The 21,311-nt window shown below is 47.9% G+C and overlaps 1 protein-coding gene and 1 pseudogene across 2 annotated transcripts in view; both read right to left on the bottom strand.

Annotated features, from left to right (window-relative positions):
* Positions 1 to 1,257: 1,257 nt before the first annotated feature.
* MAK10 (MAK10 homolog) overlaps positions 1,258 to 21,311 on the bottom strand; it is a 32,170-nt gene continuing 12,116 nt past the window's right edge. For both annotated transcript variants that reach the window (XM_078581502.1, XM_078581503.1), the window contains exons 9-16: positions 4,964 to 5,110; positions 4,774 to 4,872; positions 4,012 to 4,068; positions 3,673 to 3,877; positions 2,885 to 2,997; positions 2,539 to 2,610; positions 2,362 to 2,460; positions 1,258 to 1,604 (exon numbers count right to left, since the gene is read on the bottom strand). In XM_078581502.1, the coding sequence (XP_078437628.1) occupies positions 1,362 to 1,604; positions 2,362 to 2,460; positions 2,539 to 2,610; positions 2,885 to 2,997; positions 3,673 to 3,877; positions 4,012 to 4,068; positions 4,774 to 4,872; positions 4,964 to 5,110 (1,035 nt within the window). In that variant the 3' untranslated portion in view covers positions 1,258 to 1,361. The remainder of the gene's footprint in view (positions 1,605 to 2,361; positions 2,461 to 2,538; positions 2,611 to 2,884; positions 2,998 to 3,672; positions 3,878 to 4,011; positions 4,069 to 4,773; positions 4,873 to 4,963; positions 5,111 to 21,311) is intronic.
* LOC144708248 (uncharacterized) lies at positions 6,369 to 14,181 on the bottom strand (annotated as a pseudogene).

Here is a 21,311-nt window from a genome sequence, read left to right on the forward strand (position 1 = left end):
TTAAAATAATTTTTCGAGAGTCATATTAAGTTAAATATAAGCCCAAAAAATATTAATATACATATTTTGACTCAGAGTAATCATATAATTTTGAATGTAATGTCAAAAAAATTCAGGAAAAATATAATCTGACTCAAAATGATTTTCTTTCAGAATATGTTGCTAGAAAAATCTATAAAAGTACTTAAAAATTCCTAAAATTTAAAATATCATTCTAACAACTAATTTAATTATTTAAAGTTTGATAACACATATATATAAGTGATTGAATGCAAATAAGATCAGATTAACCCACCTAAAATGTGTGATATCAACGTCTCAAGTTTGTCATGGTGTACTTCATAAATATTTCATGCAGAATATGTATCTTACTTTTATTTTAAAGATTTTGTCATCCCCTTTATATCAAACACTAGTAAGCTGTTCAACTGTTGGCTAGAAAAAAATATTTGTGGAATCTTCTAGGCCATATAATTTTAGATTACATGCTTTGTAACATGCACATTTAGAACTCTACAAAGTAACTTAGTACACCAAACGCATGAGTTTTATTACAAATGTGATTGATTATAAGGATTTTAACGTATGAGAATTAAATTTATCATTTTACTAATTTTTGCAGTTTTCATTCTTGACTATTACCTTATAATATCTCTCTTTAACTAAAACACCATAATAAATTTGCCGACGTAAAATTTCACTATTCATGTTGAAAGCAGCTGACTAGGTAGTCACTTTAAAACAAAGAATAAATATTATGTGATGTATTTGAGCCTGGTAGTCTGGGTTGAGATATTTTCTCCATTTTAAGGATTCTCTCTTGTTCCTCCTTTATCCCACTGGATGTGTGCTGTGGCATGGTCATTCTCCTGTAATGGAGCGAACATCTTGTAGAATTTTTTTGGAGATGTGGGGAGTTTTATCTCACACTGGTTTCGGACGGAGTGAAGGATGGATCGAAGATCATTCTGGTCTATCATGTATTTCACGATCCCACATAGTATTAAATTCGAGTTGATCATCACTCTTCGGTGACCTTCCCTCTTTTTCTTCAAAAAAATCTTGTAAAACTGTTACTTAAACTCAAGGTTTAAACTAGAGTGAGAGAAAAGGCTGCTCCAAACATTTTAATTTCCACCAGAAAATGATTGGAAAACAGCAAAACTGTCTTTGAAAAAAGGTGTCTTTGATTTTAATAAGCAAAGAAGAAAGGTAAACTAAAAATCAAGGAGATGAGAAAGAAAACTCATTGTGCCGTCCTTTTCAACCCAGGATGGGTGTTAAATTTCTATAATTACTGAGAAATAATAAAATTACAAGGAATCTGATACAATTTGTCATTAAAAAAAAGGGATCAAAATTCAATGACGCTTGATGGTGGCCACACCAAAGCAAGGGTGGCAGTCAAATTCGAGAGTCACACGAAGAGACGGATCAGACGGCCCAAGTTTATCGATTATTCCAAGAGCAATTCGGTTGTGCTCTGCCACCTGCTCTATCTGTTGCAGTTCAGCAAACTTGCTCGCGCCCTCGCCAAGCTTGGCCTTTAGAACAGCAACAATTTTTTGCACATCCACAAAATACTGACTGTACTTTCCGATGTTCTGGGTCAAGCACAAAGATGCAGACACTAGAGGTTTAGTGTTATTGAGAATATTTTTTAAACAAAATTCTACCTCATGAAACAATTTTTTTCAATGATGGTGATGATTGATGAAATCATGGCCCATTTGAACGACTGAATATTTCAAAAATAAAAATAAACACCTTAAAAATAAAAAAGGATGAAGTTGATAAACCACTACGACAATAATGATGCACAAGTTATAAGGGTTTGAATAGGCAAGCCAGAGTTTGGTTCTTCTGGGTTGTATTAAAAAAGATCCATTTCCGGGAAAAAAAATATGTGCGAAAATGGGTGCGGAAAACATTGATGCAGAAAATCAATCACTGACACTGAAAAAGTAAGAGTTTGGCGGGATTTTCAATAAAGAAAGAAGGGTTGATCCAATCATATGCACAGAAAGTTGTACGATAATCAAAATATGCAAGCTTTTGAGCAATAAAAGCTGAAGTAATATTCGGTTGTCAACTGATTTGGTCCAACCATGTTGCATTTGTTCATCAGAGAATGTTCACCAAAAGCAATTCACACATTCTGTTGGGAAAAAAAATAAAATAAATGTAAAACGAGATTCTTGAGAACAATAATAAATAATTATGCTTAATCAAATCCAGCCCGTACAAGTCCATCAGAAAATAAGTATTTTTATAAAGAAACTTAGATTTTGTTCCCGTCAATCAATCTCCACATTAACTAATGCAAAGAGTTGTGTGGGTTTTAAACAGAGAAACACTTACAGAAATATGTGCATGGGCAATGGACTCCCTGTAGAGCTGATAGGTTACGCCGTCAGGGAGGTGGGCTCTCTGGAGGAGATCAAAATGCTGGATGAAACGCTGTAAAAAGGACAACGAATAAAGCTCAAGCAGCCCTTCAGCAAAAAAAAAAAAAGCAGAAAAATCCTAGTCCTTTACCTCTTGCTCTGTATTGAAGATGTTAGGAGCCTGGAAGGCTCTATTCACTGTACTACTGAGCGCTGCCAGCATCTTTCAGACAAATAACATTAGGTTTAAAAAACAATTCAGAAGCTTCACAAAATAAACAATCCCAAGGTAAAATTAAATAAGTTCATTGTCGTCTGAGGAAATAAGAGAAAGAGAGAGAGAGAGGGGGAGAGAGAGGGAGAGAGAGAGAGAGACCATTCCTTCAGCAAGAAGAATTACATTGAGTGAATAAAATTTAGAGGTTTTGAAGAATTAATAATCCCAAGGTTAAGTTAAATAAGTTTGTTGTCAAGTGAAGGAGAGAAAGAGAGAGAACCATGGCCGTTCCTTCAGCGAGACAAATGTAGCATTGCAATAGAAAGAGTGATGGCGGGAACTCTGATGCTGCATCCTTCGGAAGATCCCTCCTCTTCTTCACGCTCCTCGGTGCTGCTCCTCACACAATTTCAAAAGCCGTTGTCAACCAAAATGCAATCTCCACAATATATTTTTGGAAATCAGCACGGGATCAATCTCAAACCAACATTTGAGTACGGTTGAGAATGATATTATCTCAAACCAAAATGACTCAAGTACCCCTGATTTCCTCTCTCGCTGCTCAATGAATATATCACTTGTCGGCGACGACCTATCGATAATTACCAAATACCAACTATAAAAGTAAATGTAGGCTTGTCAAATTTTGATGAAAACCTGATCTGGGTTCATGTCAATTCAATGGAGGAAGGGTGGCGATCGACCAAGGGGAGACCGTTCAAGATCCAGTGAGGCAGAGACTGCGGCCAGGGAGAGGGAACGATTGAGGGATGAGAGAGAGAGAGAGAGAAATGTGAGGACACTGAGAGAAGATAGGAGATGGGGAAGGACGACTGACCGACACTGGTTCACTTCTTCATACTTCTTCTTGGTTGCCCTTCTAAAGTAAGGGCAACACATATTATTAAATGGGAAGGAGAAAACTAACCAAAGACCAAAACACTACAATGCCCTTAGTGGATTGAAATGACAGAAGTACCCCAAGGGGATGGGGTTTGTATAAAACTTGAGTAAACATCACCAGCCTTCAACAATTCTTTTGTGAGCCAAAAAGATAAGTTTGCATACCATTGCTGTGGCTGGCTGATAATCTGAGCTGCATCTTCTCCAAGCGATTGATGAAGACAACATACATGTACCAATATACCATGCAGTATTCACAGGGAGAGTAGAGATCCAGCTCAAAACCTAGCATCAGGAACCGAGAGGCAATCCAGTAGGTCTGTTCTTCGGTCCAAATAAGGAGATGATTGAGAGTTTTTGCATACAAGTTCTGGAAAGAAATCAATCACCGTGTACATGGTCAGTAATTTTAAGATTACGGTCACAAAGTTCAAACTGGAGGGTATAAATATAAATAAGGGGTTCTGCGGGTTGGGGTGGTGTGTGATCTTTGATATCAGGAACCTGGTTAGTGGAAGAGGTTGTCATTTCCCCTTGTCCAGCGCTGAACGCCAATTCCAACTGTGACAAGAAAGAATGACTCATAGTAATTCATGGCATCAATAACACGCATAATGAAAATTGGTGGCTCCCAATTGATTCCAAAGATGCGAAGGAAATTGATAAGGAAACAGTAAAATCCCAGAAGAATCTCAGATAAAATGGCAGAGAATAAAGAACACCACAAATCACAAAATCAAAACCCCCCAAAAACCTATGAGCAACTTGGGAATCTGAGAGTCCGTGCTAGGTGCCCAATGGGGATAATGTTGGAAGGGTAGAGACAGAGAGAATAACAATGATTACAATATAGATTCGGGCCTGAATCGCCTCCAGGAGGATCTCCCAGCCTATTCAAAAACTTATTGCCTGCCATTAGGCGAGGGATACATGTCTTTAAAGGAACAGTAATATAAGTGAAAAAGACTCAAATACCCGTGACAGGAGTTGGGGATCCAAACAGAATCTTTGACCCCTCTTCTCCCTTGATGCAACATCACGAGATAAGACGGCCAACTCAATTAATTAAAATTTGCCCAGAAAAAAGGCCAGTAACCAGAGCGTACTTAATTTTCAAAACAATATTCAGCCAATAACTTTGTATTAACTTACAGAAATAATGAGAATTCATGTTTTACATCACTCAAGATAAACAGAATAAGGAAAGTATTTAAGATAAACACGGCGATTAGAAATCAAGAATGCATTTGCATCTGTGGATCTTGCCTGAATGGAAATGGCGCTCCATTCTTGCAGCATCTTTCCAAGTTTGCGCCTTTGCCATGCAGAATTTGTACAAACAACTTTCAGGAAATATACTAGAAACTGTACATAGGTAAAAAGATTTATAAGAGTTAGTAATGACAACTTGTACCATCAATTCTTTTATCGCACAGAGAGGAACTTGATATCAAACCTGCCCTAATTGTGTAAAAAACTCTGCGTTCTGAAAACCCTTATGCAACTCTTGGACCTTCAAATCCTCAGGGACAGGTAATGATTGGATGATCACATCAGAAAATGAGTGTCTTCCGTACAGCTTCATATCTTGAATCAATAATAGCTGTTTCATCGTTGCCCATATCCAGAAGAAAATTAGGAGTTAATCGACATAAAAGATTTGTATGCTTCCGCAGTAGGTGAAAAAACGGTAATGTAGACATGAAAGGAAATATTGGTGCAGCTGAACAAGATCGATAAGTTGGAACCGATATTCAAAATGCAAGAGATCTAGGTTTTAAATATAACACGGAATAAAAATATGCAAAACGAAGAGGTACTGAAAAAATATCAAACGGCAAAAGAGACGTTCTCATGGAATATAGGTCAGGAACAGGTTAGACAAAAAATAATGAATGAATTTAATTTAATCTGGTGTATGATTCAGCTTTTGCATGCACGACAACACTTAATAACTCTATCACAAATCAACTGGAAATATATGTGAAATAGAACCTGATTGGGGATCTTCCATTGGAATGCACGTTTCTATCATGTCTGTTGACTAGAGACATTGCTGGTTGCCCTAATTAAATGTTATTTCTTGTATTTAGTCTAGTAAATGAGCTACATGTTATAAGCAGCCCATATTGTTTGTTTTTCTTTAAATCCTTGTATGTGGCCCACAGTTATAAGTGGCCCACATGACTGTGTATCATGTGACTTACTCAAGGTATCCTTTTTGGGTCATTCAAACCCTAGACCTCAGTGTGTTTGTCTGCTGCCACCAGAGAGAGGACCATTAAAGGGAGCAGACGAAGACATTGAACTAAGTTCAACATGGTATCAGAGCAGTTCATTTATAAGGGAACTCCGATCCCTGCACTCTCTGAGGTTGGTATTGGTTCACTTATCTTATTGCTTTCTCTTGGCAGTTCTGGATCTTCCAGAAGATATATTTCACATTCATGGCAAAGGACAAGGAGGAAGTTCACTCAGCAGAACAGCAGCCACATATTATGGCGTTTCCAGATATCTGATAAGTACTTTTCAAGAAAATATAAACGGAGGCTTAACTGCACTGGCCATGCCATGTCAGCCTGTGGACACTAATATGGTCAACAACCCTATAAATAAAGACCTGGAGCAGCCCACTTCAAGAAGTTCATTTTTCTTCAAGAAACCGTCAAGGCCCGTCAGCGCACGGGAAAGACTGGGGAGCAGGAGAGGCCTGCGTCCAGAGGAATCGTGAGATCCTGGTTCGATCATCTTTCATTTCTTCATTTGTATGCGATAATTACCACCTCTGGTGGAACTCTATCTCGTTTCACTTGGTTCTTGATCCGAATTTCCATATTTGATACTCGTCGGTACAAGGAAAGCCTATTCGAGCCTAAGTTGGATCTTATCAATATTGAACCTAAGTTTTTTTTTTTTTTGAACTGTAACGAGGGATGAACACCCGACGAATCTGTGAACCTCCCGTTCGGGCCTCACAGGCCCTTTACATGCTTATCAGTCATCATCAAAACCTCCCTTCGCTTCCCCTCGCTTGCAAGGACCACGCTGCCTTAAGTCCTTCTGCTTCATGTATAGCTCCATCGGTAGAAGCCCTTCTTCCTCTGAACAACACCTCGTTTCTATGTAGCCAGATGGCCCACAACACAGCTAGTGCTCAGCCCCCTTCCTTGTTTCGTCTTCCCATGAAATGCCGTGCCGTATCCCAAAAGGCATGTTCAGATGTCACCTTCATCCTTGAGAGTAACTGGCTGGCCCAAACTGTGCGAGCAAAAGAGCATTTAAAGAAAAGATGGTTGCAATCTTCTTCCTCATTCAAACACAGCACGCATTGCGACGAAGTATCTAGGTATAACATTTTGCGAAAGACTTTTGTCATTAATCGTTTCCTTGCTAGCAGCCACCCAAAAAACCGCACCTTTAATGGGACTTTTTGACGCCATATGAACCTGCATGCGCTGACTAGTGCCATGTCTTCCTCTTGTCCTTCTCGGATCGTCGTATAAGCTTTATGGACCAAGAAGGGGCCATTTTTCCATGTCCAACTATCTCGTTCTCCATCTTCTGGTCGTAGCTGGAATAAGGATTGTTGCATATCTATGTAATCCGACACACGCTGGTCCGATAAGGCACCTTGTATGATCGGGCTCCACGCGCCCTCCCAGCAGTCGCACACGTGGGCATTCTGATCCTGGACAAGTGCATTCAGTCGGGGGAATATCGCACTAAGGATGCCCCGTGGCGACCATGGATCTCTCCAAATTGGAATGTCTTCCCGTCACCTAATTTGGCCGAGAAAAAACCTTGCACCTTAGGAGAGACCTGTCGCAGCCCTTGCCAAAATGGCGATGCTCCATGATACATATCTGCCTTTCTGTCCCAATACAGACCCTTACCATATATGTCATGCAATAACTTGACGACCAAATCCTCCCGTGGATTCATAATTCTCTCCACCCATTTGGTAAGTAGTGCCGTGTTCATGCTCTGCATGTGTAGAACCCCCAGACCTCCCGTCTTTTTGGGCGGCATACTTTATCCCATGCCACCATCGCCAAACCCCCACTTTGTTCCGGCCCAGATCCTCTCCATAGAAAGCGCCTCATCATGCCTTCTATTCTCTTCCCGACTCCAGCGGGCATCTTGATTACAGAGATATAGAAAATTGGAATGGTTGATAAAACTGACCTCAGTAGCACCAATCGTCCCCCTCTAGATAACACTTTTGCTTGCCATCCCTCTAGTCGTCGTTCCACCTTCTCAATGACCGGTTGCCAATCAGCTTTCGTCATCCTCCCCTTCGTTAGTGGTAGGCCCAGATATCTCATTGGAAGCCGCCCGATTGGTGTTCTCAGAATCTCCGCACACTGTGCTTCTTCTTCTTGCAAGAGCCCGTTACTCATAAAAGCTGATTTGGTCCTGTTTATTTGGAGTCCCGAGAAATCTGCAAACAGATCAAGTATGATGGATAAGTTCCTCGCTTCCCTCACCGAACCTTTGATAAATAAGGTGGTGTCATCAGCGTATTGAAGCAGGAGAATTCCATTGGATTGCTCAGATAGTTGATAGCCTTGCAGCAATCCCTTTGTGCATGCTTGCTCAGTACATACTGAGAGTGCGTCCACTGCCAAGACAAACAGTAACGGTGCCAATGGGCAGCCTTGTCTCACTCCTCGTTAAGGTTGTATTCGGCCACCTTCAGGGCATCTGTTTACCAGCACCGTACAGGAGTGCGATGTGATGCATCTCTTTACCCGGATTATCCATTCCTTGGGAAAGCCCCTCTTCTTCATGGATGCCCATAGGAAATCCCAGTCTAAAGAGTCATATGCCTTGGCAAAATCGACCTTCCAAATGAACCCTCGTGTTCCCTTCCTCTTCCATGCAGCTATTATTTCCCCGGCTGTTACTGCACTATCCACCAGTAGCCTGCCAGGAATAAAGGCTGACTGAGCAGGTCCAACTAGTTCACCAATCATGGCTCTCAGCCTGTTTGCTAACACCTTGGCAATAATCAAATAGATTGAATTTGACAATGAAATGGGTCTAAAATCTTCAATTTTTTCTGCCCCTTGGCCTTTCGGCAAGAGGAATATATGCGATCTATTGATCTTCTCCATGTTTCCTCTTCCCTCTCTAAATTCATCAAATGTGGCCATCACATCTAAACCGACCAGATTCCAACATTGGCTGTAAAAGAAGACTGGGATGCCATCTGGACTCGGAGCCCCCTCCCCATTCAACCCTTTAATCGCTGCCTTGACCTCGTCTTCTGAAAAAGGTTGGATCAATTCCTTTTGATGTTCAGGGCTCACCCTCCTTGCCCCCGTGCCGCACCACCTCCATCTACTACGTTTTCCCTTTCTGTAGAAGGATCTGAAATGGTCTGCAATGGCTCGCCCAACTGCCTGTGTACCAGTGTGTTCCCTCTGTCCCACCTTTATTTTCAATATTTGGTTTGTACGTCTCCTGCCATTCGCCACCAGATGGAAAAATCTCGTGTTTGCGTCCCCTATGTGGAGCCATAATTGTCTTGACCGCTGTCTCCAATCCACCTCCAATTTCTTGTCTTCCTCCGCTACCACGCCCAGCTATCTTCTACGTTCTTGAACCTCTTCTCCCTCTAGATTCATGATGCCTTCCAAATCATCCAATTGCTTTACTTTGATTAGAGCATCATTCCTCCTCTTTTTCCTGGTATCCCAAAACTTGTTTCCGATACCCCATCAAATGTCGCCACAATCCTTTCAATTTCTAGGCGATGGTCTCTACGTCGGACATTGCTCTTGGAAGTGTAGTCCATGCTTTTGCTATCTCATCATTGAACTTTTCTTCATGGAACCACGATTTATCCATCTTGAAATATGTGGGTCGCCTAAAAGCCTCATTGGTCGCCCATACGATGGGAGTATGATCCAATAACAGCCTTGGTAGTGATCTCACGTCGGCATTAGGAAACTTCTCTGCCATCTCTACTGAGCATAGAAACCTGTCCAGTCTAGATTTCATTCACCTCCCGCCATGCTCCTCCATGTGTACACGCAGTCTACTAGCCCCATTTCTTGCAGGTCTGCTTCAGCTATGAATGACCAGAAATCTGCTGAGTTAGGGTCTAGCCCTACCCTATCCTCTGGCCTGTCCCCAGACTCTAGTGTTGTATTGAAATCTCCCCCGAACAACATTGGCGATCCTTGGAATTTAGAAGCCACTTCTGTCAGCTCCCCCCATAAAACACTCCTTACTGCATTTGCCGGGCTATAAACTGATATTATTACCATCTCAAAATCATCGCTTCTCTTTTTAGCTTAGCTGCTGCTGTCGCTTGCCCTGACCAGGTTTCTACTTCATCAAACACTGTCTTATTCCAAGCTATTATCACGCCACCAGATCGTCCAACTGCATTGACCGCGAGGAAGCCCTCAAGAAAACCTCGACCAACTACGCGCCACACTCTTTCTTCACAGCTTTCCAACATCGTTTCCTACAGGCATACTACTGTGGCTTCCCATTCTTTCAGATGGCTTCTTATTACCCCACGTCTCCTTTCATCCCGGAGCCCACGAACATTCCATGAAATACACTTCATGGAAAACCATTGGGTCCCCTTATCCCATCCTAGGTCCGTTGCAATCCCACCTGCATCGCAATCTCTTCTACTTGGTGGCTGAGTAGGGTATTTTCTTCTCCTTCATCACGCTCTTCCCATCTGTCTACCTTTTCTGTTGTAACTATCTCCACATCTGGGGTTTTAAACTGGAACTCGATATTTGAGCCTTGTTCGTTGTGTTCCTCATCACCTTTCCCCCCGCTATTAGCTTCGACCTGTTGCTCATTGCAATCTTCATCAGCTTCGCCATTGCTCTATCATGCTTCAATATTGTCTTCTTCCTCCGGTAGACCATGCCTGTTCTTACACTTTTCTCTTTATCTTCTTGTGCTGAGTATTGCTCTGTGATTCTCTGGCTCGTCTCTCTTTCCGGCTTCCTTGCTCTCACTACTACATTTGGGTGTTGGAGGAATTTGCCTGTGGATGTTTCTACTTCTGCTCCTTTCTCCTTTTGTAGAGTTAGCTCCCCTTCTGTCATTGCCGCCTCTTGATTTATAGTCTCCACATTTATCATTTGACGGACTCCTTCGTCTGTTTCCCGCCTATCTTCAGTAGCCTTGGATTGCTTTCCTAACACACTTTTTCCCTGGTGACCAGTCTCTTCCCCTCGTGCTCTCTGCTTGCTTTTATCCTCTCGGTTTTCTTGGTTCACCCCACCCACCCAATGGTGCTTTGGGTTCTCTCTCCTGTGGTGTATCCTTCTCATTTCGAGCATCATCCTCTTCCCTTCTTGTACTTTCTTTTGATAGCGGTGGCGGCGTCCGTGTATAAATCCTGATCTCAAAGGACCCCTCTAGGCCCCACAAAATAACCTTGGGTGGAAATAATGCCCCCTTGAAATGCTCCACCTCTACTATCACGCAGTCGGGGTCACCGGAAACAAGTCCAGTTGAGAGGATACTTCGAAGAGTGCCAAAAGGTTTGACCATGGCTTCTATTGCCTTCTTGATTCTATACCCCATCGGAACATCCCAAGCCTTTAGTATGGTTATAGTACTCTCCTCTTTTGGGGCTCCATCCTTTGGCAAAACGCATCGCCATTGCATTTCTGCCTATTTTTCAGCTTGTTTCCAACAGTTGATCATTTCGTATGCTGTCCGTGGAGCCCCATGGATAAAAAAATGTCCATTTTCTAGGGCCCATAACTCTGCCCTTTCCAAACTCGGACACTTCTCCCAAAGGCCTTGTCTCATCTTCTCAATGTTCGGTGCTCCTCGTAGGACATCCCTTATTAGACAGCCTTGGAAGACATTATCTTGATTCTCCAGGTCTCGCTCGTTCACGAAACCCTCCTCTTCTGTGTGGCTTTTTCCTATGCTTCCCCTGGCCACCATATGAACTTTCTTGGCTGAGGTCTCTTCTTTTCTAAAATCACAATAAGCTTGTCGATTCCTGCTTGCTTGCATTTCCTGCATGTTACTGGGCCCCGCCATTCCCAGGCGTGGTGCCCTTGTTTTAGACATTTGTAGCAAATATCTGACCTCCAGAGTTTATTGGTTTGCTTTCCCCCGATCCTCCTTCGTCGCGGTTCAACTTGCACCCAGTCCCCTGCCTCTTCTGAAGGTCCAGCATCTTGTCGAGTCTTTTGAGCATGTTCTAGATCTTCCCTTCTCTCTCCAAGCTGCATGTTGATGAAGTCGTATTGGCCCTTGTGCTGCCCTTCACCGTTGTCTTCCCTTTGGAACCCCATTCCCCTTTTATGCTCTAGGTGACCTTTCCTGGCTTCTTGGGAGCCAGTGCCCTCACCATAGTAAAGTTCTTGTAATCTTCCACTACGCCCTCCCCGATAACCATCTCCTCTCCGTACGAGTCTGCAGTCCTTTTCTTCCTCTTCTCTTGCAACATGTTTGCCATAAACTACTGACCTTCCCTCCTCTGTCATGTATCCATTACTCCGACCGACATCATACTCTGTGCGGTCCCTTCTGCCTGTTTCCTTCTCTCTCCTTTTGTTGTGATGCTGAAGACTACTTCTGCCACAGTAGACGATGCCATAGTCCTCTCTGTCGCACAGCCGTATCCTTGTGAGGCGCCGTATGTCATCTGAGCGGTCGTTTGTACACCAGAATGACCCTCCCTGCCATCCTATCCTTGCTCGAACTTCCTCTCCTCCTTTGTTGTGCCTTGTCTTGAGACTTCCACGCCAAGTTCTCTCCCTTGAGCGAGCTAAAGTTCCAGTTACCCTCCATTTACGAAAGGGTTCGGCATTTGAACTGTACTTTGCAAACTGAACCATAATATCCCTCCCATCAACGATCTTCCCATAAAGTTTCTCGACTGCTTTCTTGGCCTCCTGAGCGTATTTGAACCGCACAAATGCGAAACCCCTCGATTCCCCCGCTCTGCGATCCCTCGGAATGAAGATATCAGCGACTTTCCCATAACAATCGAAAAGAGGAAGAATATCGTCCACGGTAGTTTGGAAAGCGATGTTGAGCACAATAAGCATGTATGTGTCTGTGGTGTCCGGAAGATCATTCTTGCGGCTGATCATCTTTTCTTGATTGTACTTCCACTGAAGTGCCATAATTGAAGGCTTCATGGTACCACCCCTCAATCTCAGAACGAGGTGCAGGGTAGACTCTTTCTGGATGTTGCAATCAGCGATGGTATGGCCATCCTCAAGCTGCTTCCCGGAAAAAATCAGACGCTGTTCGTCTATCAGGATTCCTTCCTTAGCTTGAATTATTGCCTTCACAGTATCGATGTTGTCTCTGCCGTCCACCTCAAGGGCAATTGTCTTCCCCGTCAGGGTTTTCACGAAGATCTGCATCTTGCTAAGAATCCTTAGTTTCCAAACAGGTTCATTGATGGGAGACACAGCGTTAGAATGATCCTCTTTACTTCCAGCGGTTAACTCGTTGACAGACGGAACCAAAGATTCTCCTTCCCTGGTCGATTCTTCGAGTGTATCCTTGTCCCACGTATTATCAAAGAAGTCATCGAAGTTGATAGGGAATTTGATAATCTTCTCTGCCGACACGCCTGGTAAAGACTCAGAATCTCGTCCTCGGAAAGACTTCCATTGATGTGGGTACTCCTTTAAAGAACCATTATGATAAAGAAGTTGAATGGAGAGAGAAACCTTCTGAAAATCAATCCCTGGGTAAATGATGTGATAGTTGGATAGTTCTCGAATCTTGTCATCAATCGCTTGCCTTTGTCATCGAATCATTGTTGATATATCAATAACTGGAAGTTTTGGATCAATCTTGCATTCCATTAAAAGACCACCGTCGTACTCTTTTAAGTAACCTTGCCATTTCTCTTTGTCCAATGTAATCTCCTTTGTGAAGCCCTGCTTGACGAAATAAGCAACGACATTATTGTCTGCATAGGTGAGAAAATGTGTAAGGCCATCAACGTCCCGTGCATGTTGCTTCAAATGATTCATGACCCTAGTTCCATAGCCTTTAAGCTGTTCACCGGATCTGATCGCACAAAAGGCAATCTCACCAAACCTCTGACTTTTATAGGGATGGTATGTTATACCGCCAACTACAATGTTATTTGTAATGACCATCATTGATTTGTGGCCTCTGTCCATAATCAGACGAGCAATGTACTCTTTAGGCTTATTAGGAAGCTGCCGGGCAAAAATGTTCTTCAATCCTGCCAACCAGATCATGTGCTCATCAACTCCATCGTTTGCATAACAAAGGAATTTTAGCCTCCCTGAGTCCTCCTCTCTCCTCAGAGCTTCCTCTCTAGCACAGTAAGCCCCGCTGGTCTGAATATTCTCGGTGAAGATCCCCTTGGCGGCCTCCTCCTTAGCTCCACGCTCGTCCTTGGCGCCAGTCTCCCCGATCGCAGAAAGGCTCTCTGATTTGGGCAAGTTGGCGCTTTTCGAGTTGGTTCCTTCGAGCCGAGCGGCGGTGAAGGTTCTCAGAGAGTCGTGATCATCGTCTCCCTCGTCCTCCTCCTCGTCTTCGTCTTCTTCCTCGTACTCCTCGCCCTCTTCCTTGGCGAAGGCGCCGATCGAAGAAGTGTACTTCCTCTTGCGCTGCACCGAGCTCGAGGCCGACACAGGGGCCGAGTGCGACATCTGACAAACCCTAGAGAGTTTGGAGGAGAAGAAGGGTCGATGGAGGTTGAGAAATGAGAGAATAGATTGACATAAGGAAGTAAGTGGCTTACATTAGGGTATTTATACCCTATGAGAGAGAGGAAATAAGAGCTCCTAAAGGGCTTATAGAATAGGGCCCAAGAGGAGGATAAGCACTTAACTAACACCCCCCCGCAAGCGAAGTATGGATGTCGTCCATATTGAGCTTGGATACAGCACGTTGAAGCAGCGGCCGGGACAGTCCCTTGGTGAGGACATCCGCTGCCTGGTCAGCAGAGGAGACGTATTCGAGGTCGAAGAGCCCCTCGTCCATACGTTCCTTGAAGAAATAGCGGTTGCGCTCCATGTGCTTGATGCGCCCTTGCTGTCCGGGGTTCTTGGCTAAGGCGATAGTGGATTTGTTGTCACAGAAGAAGTGGATTGGTCCCACATACTTCACGTGAAGATCGGCGAGGATGTTGTGGATCCACTGTCCCTCGGCTGCCCCATCAGCAAGAGCACGAAATTCGGCCTCGGCACTGGAGCGGGACACCTTGTCCTGCTTGCTACTTTTCCAGCTGACGAGGCTGCCAAGAACGAACGTGCAGTACCCCGTGGTAGACCGACAATCCACAACGGAGCCAGCAAAATCGGCATCGGTGTACACCTTCACCGTCTTGTCCGAGCTATGAGGGAAGAGGAGTCCCTTGCCCGGGCAGCCCTTGAGATACGAAAGTACCCGGTGGGCGGCTTGACTGTGGATCTCCCTCGGTGAGTGCATGAACTGACTGAGCAGGTTGACCGCAAATGCAATGTCGGGCCGAGTGTGAGTCAGGTAGAGGAGTTTGCCCACCAACTGCTGATAGCGGTGAGCATTCGTCAAAGGAGAGTCCTCGCCCTTGCCCAACTTGATGTTGGGGTCGATAGGAGTGCTCACGGGCGCACACCCGGTCATCCCTGTCAAAGTCAGCAAGTCGACGGCGTACTTCTGCTGTGAAACAAAGAGGCCCCGTGAGGAGTACGCCACCTCAAGGCCGAGGAAATATCGGAGAAGGCCAAGGGCCTTGATCTCAAATTCCTTGGCCAGGGCGGTGCTAAGACGAACAGCTTCAGCAGCATCTGATCCCGTGATGAGGATGTCGTCGACATACACAGCAAGGATGGAGATCCCGGTCGGACGGTGGCGGAAGAACAAAGTGGCATCTCCGTTGCTCTGAGTGTACCCTTCGGCTTTCAGAACAGCGGAGAACCGGCCGAACCACATGCGCGGAGACTGCTTTAGTCCATAAAGGGACTTCCGCAGTCGGCAGACGAGGCCAGGGGGGCCGAGAGAGTAACCCGGGGGCTGCTGCATGTACACCTCCTCCGTCAAGTCGCCATGCAAGAAGGCGTTCTTGACGTCGAACTGTCGAATAGCCCACCGGAAGTGAGCCGCGAGGGCCAGGAGGAGGCGAACCGTCTCCATCTTAGCCACAGGGGAGAACGTCTCGAAGTAGTCCACTCCGTAAGATTGGGTGAACCCGCGAGCCACAAGTCGAGACTTGTAGCGCTCAAGGGTGCCATCCGCATGATGCTTCTTGGTGTGGACCCACTTGCAATCCACCGCCCGCTTGCCAAGAGGGAGGGGGACGATGTTCCAAGTGCGGTTTCGGAGTAGGGACTGCATCTCCTCGTCCATCGCCGCTTTCCAATGAGGAGAAGCGATAGCATCGGCTAGCGGCGAGGATGGGACCCGCCTCGCTGCGAGCAAGAACCAGCCGGTACCGAGTACTCAGCCGGTCGAAGAAAAGAAAATGCGAAAGAGGATAACGGGGCGTCTGAGCGCACTGACGAACCCCTTTCCGGAGGGCAATGGGCCATCCCAACTGGTCGTCATCGTCGAGAGAGGTTGAGGATGGCTCGGCCAATGGAAGATGAGCGGAAGCAGTGGGGAGGAGTCCTCTGGAGGAGGGCGAAACCTCCACGGGAGAATCAGATAACGGAGCAGGGGAAGAAGACGCGTCATGGGAGGGAAGGAAAGGGTCATCAAGGGAGGAGGCGCAGCGGGGCGAGGAGGATGACTCGAGAGGGGACTGATCGGAGGAAGGAGGAAGAGGAGGAGCATGCCGGATGGCAGGAAGCAAAGATGGGGAGGACAGCACGTCCAAAGGCCCTCGGGGTCACCGACGGAGAAGAATCAAAGGGAGAGGATCATGGAATGAGGAAGAAGATGCGGGAGCGGTGGGCTCCAAGAAAGGAACGGGCCCCAAGTGGGAGCCGAGGGCCGCATCCAACGGGAGGCGGGATGAGGAAGAGTGGTCCCCAAAATAGGGTTCATGCGCGGCAAAGGTGACATTTGCCGAGATGAAGTAGCGCCGGGGCGGGGGATGGTAGCACCGATACCCCTTCTGAAGAGAGGAGGACCCAACGAAGACGCACCGAACAGCGCGAGCGTCAAGCTTTGTCCGGGCCGGAGGCGTGTCGTGGACATATGCCGTGCAGCCGAATATCCATGGCAAGAGACCCGTCCGCAGGCACGTGTCGGGAAGCCGCGCTCATCCGGTCAGGGGTAGAAACGCCAACAGCTGGGTGGGAATGCGATTGGCGAGATGGGTGCTCGTCAGGGCGGCATCACCCCAATACGCCACGGGCCTTGGCGTCGATAAGGGCGTCGGGCCGTCGAGGTGACATAGCCGATGCGACGTTCGGCTAGTCCTTTCTGCTCCGGGGTGGCAGGGCATGAAGATTCGTGGAGGGTCCCCCGGTCGGCGAAGAAGGCGTCGAGGTCGTTGTTGAAGAAGTCGCGGGCATTATCCGGCGAAACCGCTGGATACCCCGACCAAACTGCGTCGCCACCATCGCACAAAAATGACGGACATTCTGCGCAACTTCCGACTTCGCGGTGAGGAGGTAGACCCACGTATAGCGAGTTGCCTCGTCCACAAGTAGAAGGAAGTACCGATGACCTTTCAAGCTAGGTTTCGGGGCAGGTCCCCACACGTCGCTATGCACCCGGAACAGCGGGACAGATGTGTGAGCCGAGGACGGAGTGAAGGAAGAACGGCGATGCTTCGCCAACTGACAAGCGTCACACACCAAGGTCTTAAGGTCCAAGCCAGAACATAATTCAGGGGAAAGACGGTGAAGAGTCGCAAAAGGCGGGTGGCCCAGCCGCTGGTGCGTCATCAGGAGTCGGCCCCACCGCTGCTCGGCCCCCGTCCGAAGTGTCCGGTGCACCGCGAAGCACTGCGACCGTCCCCCATCATCCAGCAACAGCAGCCCGTTCTCCCGCCTAATCCGTGTAGTCCGGCCGACCTTGTCAGACAGAAACATGCCGTCAGGTTGGAGATGAAATGAGCACTGGACGGCATCAACAAGGCGTTGTGGTGACAGAAGTACAGCCCGCAGGTCGGGAACGTGGAGGACGTTGCGGACCACACCAAGGCCGTCCACATAGACTGCCCCGATTCCAGCCACGCGTAGTCGTCCACCCCCGGCCGTGAGAACAGTACGTGCACCACTATGCCGGACGTAGGAGACGAACCGAGTGTTGAGGGGGGTCATGTGCTCAGTGGCCCCCGAGTCAAGCACCCAAGTCGTGTCCGATACGACCGGCGAGTGAGACGCCGTATGGCCGCAATACCAAGTGTCGGCAGGGGAGGGAGACGCACCAAATGTGCCGAAGTAGGCGGTCGAAGAAGGCTGCATGGCTGCCACCTGATCACGGAGCCGGGCAAGCTCGGCTTGGATGCTGTCCAGAGCCGTGGTAGACGTGCTCGGGGCCGGGGAAGATTCAGATTGGGCCAACATGGCCTTGCTGTCCGCCTCTTTCTTCTTTCGCCAGTCGTTGAGACGTTTAGTGCACTTGTTTTTCCAGTGGCCCGGCTTCCCGCAATAGGTGCAGGACGGGTGTTTTTGCAGGGCGGGCAGCGGCTGCGGAGTCGGTAAGAGGGCCGAGGACTGCCCAGCAGCGGCAGCAGGTGCTGCCAGAAGCGCAGAGGACTCAGCCGGGTCGGAGGTGGGAGTCCCATGGAGAAGGAGATGACTCTCTTCCTCCTGGAGCTCCTGAACCAACGTCTCGAGATCCGGAGGGCCATCTTTGTTGTGCAGGGCCCGACGACGAATGGCCTCATATTCCCGGTTTAGGCCGTTGAGAAACCCCATGATGCGCAGGATAAGCATGTTCTGATAGGTCTTGCACTTGGGGTCGTCCGTTGGCAGGTAGTGGTCCACTTCATCCCACGCCTTCTTGTGTGCGAGAGCATAATCGGAGATCGACAGAGAGCCCTGTTTCAGGTTGGAAGCTTGAGCAGCGAGGGCGTAGATGCGCCACCAATCATTCTCCCGCCCGCAAAATTTCGTGGCTTGGTCCCAAAACCCTTTGACCGTTTTCTGATGGGGAAAGCGGTCGCGGAAATCGGGGGCCAATGTGAACGTGGACAGCCACCCAAGGATGAACTGCTCCTCGGCGTCCCAAGCCGCATAGTGATGGTGATCGGCGGTCAAGGGATGCTCGGTGCAGTGCTTGTACAGTTGACGGGATTTGAGGGTGGTCTCGATGAAGCGAGACCACTGCAGAAGATTCGGGCCGCGGAGAAGAGTTGATTCCGGGACCAGAGGCAACGGATGAGTGATCTTGTAGGAGAGCGGCTTCTCCGCAAAGTCGGTCTCTGTGTAAGGCATGGTCTCTATGTCGGTCTCTGTGCGGCTGACTGCGCGGCTGGCTGCGCGGCTGACTGCGCGGCTGGCTGCGCGGCTGGCTGTGCGGCTGGCTGCGCGGCTGGCGGTGCAGCTGGCTGCGCGGCTGGCTGTGCGGCTGGCTGTGCGGCTGGCTATGCGGCTGGCTACACGGCTGGCTGTGTGGCTGGCTGGGCGGCTGACTGCGCTGCGGGCTGCGCGGCTGGCTGTGCGGCGGCTGGCTGCTGCGCTGCTGGCTGGTCGCGCGGCGGCTGGCTGCGGCGGCTGGCTGCTGCGCGGCTGTGCTGGCTGCGGAGCGGGCTGCGCGGCGGCTTGCTGCTGCGGCTTGCGGCTGTGCGGCTGGCGGGTCGCGCGGCTGGCTGCTGCGCTGCTGGCGCTGCTGGCTGGTCGCGCGGCGGCTGGCTGTCGCGCGGCTGGTCGCGCGCTTGCTGCTGCGCGCGGCTGTGCTGGCTGCTACGCGGGCGGCGCGGCGGCTTGCTGCTGTGCGACGGGCTGGTCGCGCGGCAGCTTGCTGCTGCGCGGCTTGCTGCTGTGCGGCTGGCTGTGAGGAGGGAGGGAGGGTGAGATCAAGGGATCTCAAACCCTAAAGGGTGATGTCAAACCCTAGAGAGGAGAGGGAAGATCAGGAGCCCTAGAGCTCTGATACCATGACAAACCCTAGAGAGTTTGGAGGAGAAGAAGGGTCGATGGAGGTTGAGAAATGAGAGAATAGATTGACATAAGGAAGTAAGTGGCTTACATTAGGGTATTTATACCCTATGAGAGAGAGGAAATAAGAGCTCCTAAAGGGCTTATAGAATAGGGCCCAAGAGGAGGATAAGCACTTAACTAACAACATCGATTGAGAAGAGCTCCGCGACCGCCCCGGCGCCGGAGCCGCCCCCCCCCCCTGTGCCCTTCCATCGCCCTTCCCATCGCAGTGAATCATAACAGAGGATTGGGTGAGCCAATCTTGAGTTGATCTTTAAACTTCTGGAGCTCCGAGAAAGCCCTCCCGCGAGCGAAGCCTGCCTGCGCGCAGCTCTCTCCTGTTCCACTGGCTTCCTCGGCTCGAACCCGGAATATCTGGGTCGCAGCTCTCTCCTGTTCCACTAGCCTCCCTATGAGATATCTGGGTCTGCCGTTAACTAGGGGTGGACAACGAGGGCGGATTGGTTGTTGATGATAGAGAAGGTCGAGAGGCGGCTGGAAGGATGGCAAGCCAAAGTGTTGTCCACAGGAGGTAGGTTGGTGCTATTGAGGGCAGTCCTGTCAGCAATCCTTATATTCTATCTCTCTGTATTCAAGATGCTTACTGGAATCGGCCAGAGACTCGAAGGCTTGATGAGACGCTTCCTCTAGAAAGGCAATGGTACCGATCAGAGTCGAGGACTTGCACTGGTTGCATGGGACACCGTATGCAGGCCCACCAAACATGGCAGACTAGGAGTATTGCATATCCAAAGCATGAATACAGCATTATTAGCAAAGTGGGTGACTAGGATCCGCGGTGCAGCATGAATACAGCATTATTCAACATGGGTTTGAGAAGGAGCGCGGGCTGCAATTCGCGGTGCTATGGGCAATATGGTCCCAACGCAAAGAGGTCTTATTCAAGGGGAAGGCAATGTCGGTGGATAGGGCTATAAGTGAAGTGGAGAGGCTTGTGTTTTGTTGGTTTGGTCCTGGTTGAGGTGGAGGGTATGAGGGGCACGATGGGCCATTGTATTGGCCTAGTTATCTCCCCTGTTCACGTGTACGGAGGTTCACCAAGCTGGGTGATCTTCTTTATTTGTTCAAAAAAAAAAATTAGCAAAGTGGGTGATAGGATCATGCAACCAAGCGATGACCTCACCATACGGATCTTGAGAAACAAGTATGGTTGGGGATTGAACTGGGATAAGAAAATAGCCCCAATCAAAGGGGCATCAGCATGTTGGCAAGGCCTCAGACAAATCTTCCCCAAGGTCCGGGAGTTCTACTCTGTCTGAATAGGCGATGGCTCTCTCTTTAAATTCTGGACAGACCCCTGGTCATCACGCGGCCCCTTGCGAGAAGCATTCCCTTGGCTATTTGCACTCGCGCAATGCCCCGAGGCTACAATAGGTGAATGCTGGGACAGTACTTAGAATCCGAGGGTTGAAGGTGCCTTGTCAGACCAACGACTAACTGATTTCTTGGGCTTGAAACAAGCTCTAAATCAGATCCGCCCTAACCCGGGGGAATTAGATGGTTGGGATTGGACAAGATCTCCTTTCTCAGTGGGGAAAGCCTATGCATGGATCCGACAGGGCAATGAGGAAGACAAAAATATGATCCAAAAGCCATCTGGCATCTTAAGGTTCTGCTTAAGGCCAAGATTTTTGGGGGGCTCTTGCTCCGAAAGAGACTGATGACCCGCGTCTTTCTCAAGAGGATGTATCCAGATGCCCCGACGGTATGCGTGTTGTGCACGAGAGATGACAAAGATTGTAATCATTTTTTTTTGGATGCCCTTTC

This window comes from Wolffia australiana, chromosome 10, assembly GCF_029677425.1.
Source record: "Wolffia australiana isolate 7733 chromosome 10, ASM2967742v1".
In the NCBI taxonomy this organism is placed as follows: Eukaryota; Viridiplantae; Streptophyta; class Magnoliopsida; order Alismatales; family Araceae; genus Wolffia; species Wolffia australiana.